General features: G+C 42.0%; 1 protein-coding gene across 1 annotated transcript; it reads right to left on the bottom strand.

Moving 5' to 3' along the window:
* Nucleotides 1-3,946: 3,946 nt before the first annotated feature.
* RPL14 (ribosomal protein L14) lies at nucleotides 3,947-8,197 on the bottom strand. Its single transcript, XM_006868752.1, has 6 exons — nucleotides 8,131-8,197; nucleotides 7,538-7,639; nucleotides 6,678-6,772; nucleotides 4,724-4,823; nucleotides 4,547-4,600; nucleotides 3,947-4,270 (listed from the first exon to the last, which is right to left on the bottom strand). The coding sequence occupies exons 1-6, from the start codon at nucleotides 8,131-8,133 to the stop codon at nucleotides 3,947-3,949; spliced, it is 678 nt and encodes a 225-aa protein (XP_006868814.1). The 5' UTR covers nucleotides 8,134-8,197.
* Nucleotides 8,198-9,238: the final 1,041 nt, after the last annotated feature.

Below are 9,238 nucleotides of genomic sequence, written 5' to 3'. Positions count from 1 at the left end.
GTGAATAACTGCTATGACTGACTGTGAGGGTGAGAAATGTACAGGCAGACGTCTTGTAGCAAAAGGAAGGGCGTGGTTGACTTTGCAGTCCAGGAGCGGAGGTCCCTGGGACCATTAAGAGAGAAGAGTGGAGTGCGGGACCCTACCCAGAGAAACAATGATGCCAGAGATGGAGGTAGAGACGATGACATGGAGAAATGGAGCGGTTGGGGACTCAGAGGCTGTGTGCTGAAGATCAAGGGGCAAGCTTGACGGATATATACCCTTTTGTTGGTTGATGATGCATGGAGGGGATTGCAGCCATGACAATGAAACGATATATGTTAGATGGGATGAATGTAAAGCTAATGGTTTTCCATGTAAACTATCATACATTATTCACAATAAAATAAAAAGTTTATCATTCATCAACACTAAGGGTTCAGTCTATGAAAATGAGAATAAATAAATAAATCTAAGGTAAAGAGACGAAATGGAGAATCAACAGTAAACAGAAAACCAGTGAAAAACTTTACTGAACCTAAATAAATGTTGCCTCTCTACTGCTTAAGGAAGGTGAGTAGAAGATGTAGGTATTAATTCAATTCTATAGGTTAAGAGAATAGAAAGTTTGTAACTTCCAAGCTGATTAAAGCAAAAGGAAGAAATATGGGAGTAAGGTAAAGTCAGGAAGGTGTGTCAAAAGATGGTAATTAAAAAAAAAAAAAAAAAAAGATGATGGCAAAGAGAAACCACAAGTAACAGAAATAAGTCCAATTACAGGAGCAATGCAAATGGGTTGCATTAGAGATGCAGACTGGACTTAAAATATACTGACAGCTCTTATGTATTTGTTAACATATTTAAAGATGAAAAAACCATAATTCTGTATTTGTAGAGATTTTAAGACAACTGTTTCAAAATCAATAGCCAAAAAATATACTTTAATATTTGAATAACTAATAACAGAATTTGTATCATTGTATGTATACGAGACTAAGTAAAAAATTATTAGGGTTCCAGTTCATACATGCCCAGATTAAAAAAAAAAAAAATGTGCTTAAGCATGTCTCTGCGCCCAGGGGATGATTGTAGTCAGATCTCTGTACTGCACTCATCTTAGTTTCATCAGGGTGTGTTCATAAAAGGGACCTACAAAGTGTTGCACGGTGATCATACAGCTCAGAGCTCTTTCAATTAGTCTTTTAAGCAAGATCAAACTAATGAAGATGATTTTATTCAAATCATAATCAAGGATGTCTTGAATACACCAGTATGATCCAGAGAGCAAACTCAATCATAAACAGTTGCTTCCGAGGGAATTTTCTGGGCCAGCCCAATTCAAGGCTGAGGTCAGTTCAGGTTATGTTGTTATTGTGTGCTGTGGAGTCAGTTCCGACTCACAGTGACCCTGTACAGGGTTTCTGAGGCTGTAAATCTTTATGGGAGCAGAACGCCTCATCTTTTTCCCATGGAACAGCTGACCTTGAGGTTCACAGCCTGATTTGTAACCACTACACTACCAGAGCTCCTCAGGTTATGGCAAGTTGGTATTTGGGACCCCAAGATATGAAAGGACACAGGACATATGAAGACCACAGGTGCTTATTAGTAAGTAGTTTTAAGAAATGGAAAACTGTACTGGTGACAAAAGTCTGAAACTTGCAATAAGGAGTTTTTTTCCATCACCTGCTCACTCTTGGTTTAGACCATTTATGATGCCAAGTTTTAAAACCACCATCTAACTTTCACTCTTGCGCCTATAAAGACTCAGTTTACCAGTGCAATAGTCCAAATCTAAAGCATCACTCCCCTTCCACTGGATTATCAAAACCCTAGCTCTGGTAGCGTAGTGGTTACTTATCAGGCTGCTAACCTCAAGGTCGGCAGTTCAAAACTACCAGTGATTCCGCGGGAGAGGCTTTCTGCTCCCGTAAAGATTTATAGCCTCCGAAACCCTGTACAGGGTCGCTGAAAATCAGAACCAACTCCAGGTGCATAACCAGTCCTGGTGCAGCCCTGTAGGATAAGCACTCAACCGCAAAGACCATGGCTCAAATTAACCAGCCAACTCCTCAAAAACCCTATGCAATCACTATGGGTTGAAACCAACTCAACAGTACTGTGTGGCACAATATATATGTAGGATAAGCACTGGACTGATTGCAAGGTTAGTGGTTCAAATCCACCAGCTACTCTCCTCAGAAATCCTATACAGGGTCCCTGCTTAAGAACCAACTTGACAGTACCTAAGTCTCTTCTTCGCATCTGATTCCTTTCCATCTTACAGTACCTTTTCTTTTGTGCCATTCTCTAAGCAGCATTTTAAGTGTTCAAGAGCAAAGACAGTCTGAGGACTAAGGTGTGCCGGATTCAATCACTTAGGCATGTTAAAGTGGGACAATGAGTTAGGTGCTGAGCTGACAGTGACCCTGTATGGGTTTCCAAGGAATAGCTGGTGGGTTTAACTCCCCTCATGGTTTTGATAAGCAATCCTACAGCGCCACACTAGGACTCCGGGACAGTGAATAAGACTACAGAATATATGAGTTAAGAGTTCCAGAAGAATATTTAAGGTACTGTGAACAGCCAGATCAGTTGCTAGTACACCCAGAATGTTCCTTTGAAGCCATGACAGCAAAACATGGGATCAACAGGAACCAGTTCCTGGAGGACATCATGCTTGGTAAAGTGAAAGGACAATGAGAAAGAGGGACAAATAAGGAGGTGGATTGGCACAGTACCAAGTAGTGTTTCATGCAGCTGTGCAGAGGGTTGCAAAATTTGAAACCAACTTAAAAGCAGTTAACGACTCCTGGTGTGGCACTGTGGGTTAATCCACTGGATTGCAAAGCCTGTTTGAACTGCAAGGTTGGTGGTTCAAACTCACCAGCTGCTCCTCAGGTACCCTATACAGGGTTGCTATGGGTTGAAATTGACTTGATTACAAGTGAAAGCAGTATTTTTCTTGTAGTAAAAACACCAAAAACTTGCTGAGTCTAAACTGTGCTCAGCAGCCACTTAAGAGTAGATGATTTTTTTGGGCAAGTAGCTGTGTTCAAAACTCTATCATCACTAAGTGGAAACTGACTAGATAACCTACAACCATCACCTTATTTCAGAGGTGCTTCTGGGTAGATTTGAACCTGTATCCTTTACGTCACCCAACTTTAAACCTCAAAACAACCAAGACCAACCTATCCTTATGGACTCCTGGTGTGGCACTGTAGGGTCAGTAGTTCAAACCCACCAAGCTGCTCCTTGTAAGCACTATAGAGTTGCTATAGGTCAGAACCAAATCCAAGGCGTTTAGGACAAATTTATCCTTATTGCATTTAAACCCACCTAAAACCTTTAGGCTAACAACTAATTTACATAACTTACCATGGACTAAAACCTGTTGCACAGTACAGCCAGAATGGCCTTTCATACTTCAGATTCATCAGGAGGGACATCGTGCTAAGTAAACTCGAAGGTGAGACAGACTCCCTGCGAATTGGATCAACACAGAGGCAAATACAAAGGGTTCAAGCTTAGTGATTGTTCAAAGAGTGTATTAAGACCGGTTGTTTCACCGTGTTGTGCTTAAGGTTGCTATGATTCGATGACACCTAACATTTCCTATAATCAAGTCCTGCGGTAGTGCTATAGGACAGTACTGGACTGCCAGCCACAACGTCAACAGTTCCATCCACTAGCTACTACTTTGGACAGCTTAACCATGATTTCATACGAAACTACCAGTTATGACTTTGAGTATAATGGTTCTATACCATCTATACCCAACTGAATCAGGGTAGAGTGGTAGTAGTGCAGTGTCAAGGGATTGATTTTTCTATTTTTCAGAAGGTAACACAATTCTACCAATCTATCTCGTTAATTCCAGCTCCACCAGTAGGTTTTTTATCTACAGGTACAAACATTGTTAGCATGTCAAAAGATACTTTATTACTTTTATAATAGCCCTTTATGCTTTCTTGCCGGTTGCTGCCTTTGGAGCAGGTGTCTTCTGGGCTGGAGCTTTCTGACCCTTCTGAGCTTTTGGAGCACCAGCCTTCTGGGCTGCGGGTTTCTCTTTCTGGCCTGCAGCTTTTTCTTTCTGGGCAGGAGCTTTCTCCTTCTGAGCAGGAGCCTTCTTGCCTGCAGGGGCCGCCTTCTTGCCTGGAACCTTCGCAGCCGCTGTTGCTGCAGTGGGTGCAGTTCCCTTGGCAGCAGCTGCTTTCTTGGGAGAAGCTTTCAGGAGAGCTGCCCTTTGAAGCTTCTTTACTTCATACTTTATTAGTCTGTTCCTCTGAAAAATTTCAAAGTATTGGTTGTTTATGAGTACCCAAAACTCTAGGGGCTAGACTACAAATAATCCATTTCCAACAATCCTCTACATTCTCAATAAGGCTCAGTTTTAATCAAAATGGTAATGACCCTCTAATTGGTTCATGAATGGGAATTCTCATTCTCCACAAAACACTCCATAGAAGCTACCTGCCTGAATTACGAATTAGCTATTGCTCCCATATCTTGAAATATACTTTATTATTTGCACCAAGAACTTTAAAATTTAAAACCTTACCATTTTCTTTGCCTTCATGACTTTAAAACGATCAAAATCAGTCATCTTGGCTTTCTGTAAAAAAAAAAAAGAAAAGAAAAAAAAAATGATCCCTCTGGCACTATCTTCCCACCTCTAAGAAAGAAAGAAAGGAAACAGAACAGAATTGTCTAAATAAATAGTCTCAAGTGGTTATACCTTTTCTCTGGCTTCAATCTTCTTGGCCCATCTTGTGGCTGTCCATTTTGTATTGATGTCAGCCTTCTCCCAGGCTTTTCGGACATACTTCTGGCGGGCACTAAGAAAGTCAGGAGCACAGACCAAGAAAATCAGCTTCAAAGATGCACATTTTAAGGCAAACCTCCTAAATTAGTCCAGTGTGCACATACAAATCACCTCTGACTATGTATGCAATGTAACACAGAATAGTGGATGTGTAAAAAACTATTTCCTGTGTGTATGAAAACCAGGACAAAATTCTTGGCTCACATTTTTATTTTGTAGAACTAGAATCCCAAGTTATGCAAATATACTAAAAACAAATTAGGGCCCTAATGAAAGTTCTTTAAAATGCAGAAACTTAAAAAGTATTTTTTAACACAGAATTTGATGGGATATCTACAAAGATGTTCTAAAAAGTACCAGAAACCAGAAACTCCTCTGCTACAGAGTTAGTAGTTAGTTCCATAAGCATGTTGTTCAAAATCCCGAATTATGTTTTAACAAAATAATGTTGTACTATTGTTAAGTTTCTATTGAGTCATTTCAGACTCCTGGACGCTTGCTAAACTGACAAGGTCTTGAACCATACTCCTTTATCAAGGACCCTTGATTAAATACTGACATGCTAATCACCTCTTGGTGTGGTGCTGTGGGTAAATGCGCCAGATTGAAAAGCCATTTGAACTGCAGGGTTAGTGGTTCAAGCTCACCAGTTGCTCCTGGGAAACCCTATTAAGGGTTGCCATGGGTCGGAACCGACTCGAGGGCACTTCACAACAACCACCACCGCTTCATTAAGAAATGCATTGTTGTTGTTGTTGTTAAGTGCCGTCGAGTCAAGCCAACATAATTCCCTTTTAGTTATGGAAATGCATTTGAAATGTGTGTACTTATGTTGACACCAGTTTGTACAACTTCTCTTAAAGATCTAAAAGCAGCAGCATGGACGTATTTATTCACTGCAGATCGAGGGCAAAGCTGTTCTCTAATGCCAGTACCTACATGTTTGCGATGCATATGCCAGGCACTATTTATGTGAAGTGCTGTACCCACAGCATAGATTTCTATCACAATTTTAGTGGAGGGAGAAAAAGTGAATAGGGAAGGATCTTCTAGAATACAATGCCGTGTCCAAATAGTAAACTTACATATAGTCACTACAAATGTACTACTGTGTGCCTTTGAATCAGTTCAGACCCATAGTGACTTTACAGTTACCAGTCCACAACTCTACACTGAAAACTGCCAAGAGGATTAAAATAACTTTATTGTTGTTTTTAAATAAAGTGCTGTCAAGTCAGTTCTGATTCATAGCAACCCTGTATATAGGGTTTCCAAGGAACGGCTGCTGAGATTGAAACACCAACCTTATAATAGTTCAAACAGATCTTGCAGGCCGGTGCTATATCCTACAGCCACTTCAGGACTTTAAAAAATTTGCGGTAACATATTGGTAACAAAACAATTGCCTTTTATATATTCTTCACACAAGGGACTTCAAAAAGTTCATGGAAAATAGGAAAGATGACTACGGTAATTGGTGTTACCAGCTGTACATGTGAATACTGCTGAATTGCAACTATTAAAAATTTTTAAGGTAAAAATGACAAGAGTAAGCACTCAGTTCATGATTGTTGTCAAGTGTCTTTGAGTTGGTTCCGACTCACAGCAACTCTACACAGGAGTCCCAAGAAGCAGCTGGTGAATTTAAACCAGTGAACTTACGATTCAAACAGACTTACAGTCCAGTGCTTATCCTACAGTGGCATATAATGATATTTAGTGTTAAAGGCATGAATGCAAACTACCAAAAATCATAATTCTAGACCATTTTTAGCAATGTAAACCTCAATTTTCACAATGTGAGTCATTCTTAAGCTAAGTATTTATTGCATTTTAAAATGTAGGGGAAAAAAGTACTGCTCATTACCTGTGTGGGAACTTGAGGATGAAGTCAGTGAGCTGCATGCATTTGAATGGCATGGCCTGCCTCCTTACTTGTGTGCAAGGTCCATCAACCAAAGCCTAAGATTAAGAAGATAAAGAACCTTACCACAAAACATTAACAACAATCATAAGGGACAAGTATTCTGTTCAGCATTATCAATTCCTCACTACTTAAAACAATGTTGTGTGCTGTTAAGTCGATGTCAACTCATAGAGACCCTGTGTAGGGTTTCCCAGGAGGGAGCAGTTGGTCGGTTTGAACAACTGACTCTGTGGTTAGATACCCAGCTATGGTTCTCTGAAATACGCTGCTCTGAAAAAACTTTTTTTTTTTTTTTTAAAGCATTCTTCTTTAAAATTCCACTTAAACCACATAACCTCGTTTTTTTTTTTTGTTCAAAATCACTCCTCTATCATTAAATGAATTTTGAGCAATTATTTTCAACTTTGGTGTGCTGTTGCATCGGTTCTGCCTCATTGACTGTTTCTGAGACAGGAGTAGAAAGTTCAGTCTTTCTCTAGCTTTATGTGTTAAGCAAACCAATAAACAAATGACAAACTGGTAATCATTCTCGGCTTTTAAATCTTTATTCCTTATGTTTTCAGACAACATTCTGATGTTCGTTCACTGCTCTCAAATACTGACAATTAGCAATTACAAAAATCCTTTCCGTGTGGTTAGAACGGTTCTGAACTTCACATACATGAACTCACTTAAATGTCACTAATATTTTAGCTCATAATCGGCTAAACGGCCCGGCTAGTTTAAGTGGCAGAAGGCTCAAACCAAGTATTTCTGTTTAACTCAAGTCCTTGAAAGTTAAAATTTTTGTTCACACTTACCCTGTTCTGATCAATAACGTCTACAATCGCGACCAGCTTTCCGGCATGAGGCCCAAAGGAGATATAGGCCACCCGGCCAACCTCCACGAAGCGCCTGAACACCTACAACGAAAAAGGCAGCGAGACTAATCAAGAGGCAGGCAGGTCTGTACGATTCCTCAGTTCAAAACGCAAATGGCCGAGCGGAGTTACAGGGAACGAGAGCGGAACACACCCAGGCACTGGGGCCACAGCTGGCTGCACGAAGCCGGCAGAGACGGTGGCAGAGTTGAGAGCAGGCTCAGGTCTGCTTCCAGGGCCAAGGAGGCCGCATCCCCTAGTCCGCCCGCTCGACTGAGGCCCGCCTGGCCATCCGCCTCCTGAACCATCCAGCGCCGCCGGCGCGCACGCGTGGCCAAGGCGGCCGGGGCCCTCCACGCGCTCTCCGGTTACCCCGTCGGGGAGAGTCCGAATCCCGCATACCGCCCGCTAGGGACATTCATCAAGCGGTGCCCAGTATTCCCTGGTCGCCATTCTGTGCCTCAGCTTCCCGACAGAGAAGAGGGTCAAGCAGCAAGGCCGCCAGACCCGGAGCCCGTAAAGGCGACACTCACCATCTTGGCGGCGTTCGGCGAGAAGGAAGAAGGCCCGCCCAACGGTGCGCATGTGTAGAACGCCCGCCCCGCCCCTTCGGTTCGTAAGACGCTGACGTGGACACCGATTGGTTAGCGACAGCTTGCGTACGCGTGCGCATGCTCACAGGAAAAACTTGGCGGAACCGGCTCCATTGGGGCAGGTTTTTTGCGCACCTGTGGAGCGAAATTGACTTCCGTGATCTGGGACGGCTAGTGCAGATGGCTTAGGGTTCTGGATTGAAGAAGGAGAGCAGAGAAACTAATGACTTTCACTGTATACTCTGTTCGTATTCCATTTGAAATCAGTTCTAACATTCTTTTACAGTTGTTATTGTTGTTATGTGCCATGATGTCTGTTCCGACTCTTAGCGACCCTGCATAGGGTTTCCGAGGCTGTAAATCTTTACGGGAGCAGAAAGCCTCATCGTTCTCCCAAGGAACAGTTGGTAGTTTCGAATTGCTGACCCGGAGGATAGCAGCCCGATTCGTAACCACAAATGCTGGTCCTCGTGACTTAGTAGAAGTCCTGGTGTGGCACTGTGGGATAAGCACTAGACTTCTAACTTTAAGGTCGAGGCTCAAATCCATCAATTCACCAGCTGCTCCTTGGAAACCCTATATAGGGTTTCTATGAATCAGAACCGACTCCACGGCACTTAAAATAGCAACAACGTGACTTAATATGCCGCTTCTATCCCTAAGCGACTCCAGAAAAATTTTTTAACTTTTTATTTTGAATTCAGACTTAACAGAAAGGCTGCAAAACTAGAACAAATAATTCCCATAAATCTTTCTCTTAGATTCTCCAAATGTACTACACGTTTTTTGTTTTGTTTGTTTGTTTGCTTCCTGAGTAAATTGTAGATACGATGCGCCTGTCTCTAAGTACTTTAATGTTTACAGTAATTTCCTAAAAAATGATTACATTATGGTGGTTGATGGTTATGTGCCATGGAGTCAGTTCCGACTCATAGCGACCCTGTACAGGGTTTACGGGAACAGAGAGCCTCATCTTTCCTCCGCGGAACAGCTGGTAGTTTTGAACTGCTAACCTTGCGGTTCACAGCCCAATTCGTAACTACTACGC

The sequence above is a fragment of the Chrysochloris asiatica genome, unplaced genomic scaffold (assembly GCF_000296735.1).
Source record: "Chrysochloris asiatica unplaced genomic scaffold, ChrAsi1.0 scaffold00124, whole genome shotgun sequence".
Taxonomy (NCBI): domain Eukaryota; kingdom Metazoa; phylum Chordata; class Mammalia; order Afrosoricida; family Chrysochloridae; genus Chrysochloris; species Chrysochloris asiatica.
Note: the sequence above shows the minus strand (reverse complement) of the source record. Positions and strands in the feature narration are given on the sequence as shown.

Bases quoted from the DNA above. Each gene is read 5' to 3' on its own strand.
- RPL14 (XM_006868752.1), bottom strand. The intron at 4,824-6,677 runs GTAATGAGCAGT...TGACTTTCTTAG, and splicing joins ATCCTCAAGTTCCCACACAG to TGCCCGCCAGAAGTATGTCC. The intron at 4,271-4,546 runs GTAAGGTTTTAA...GAAATTTTTCAG, and splicing joins TCATGAAGGCAAAGAAAATG to AGGAACAGACTAATAAAGTA.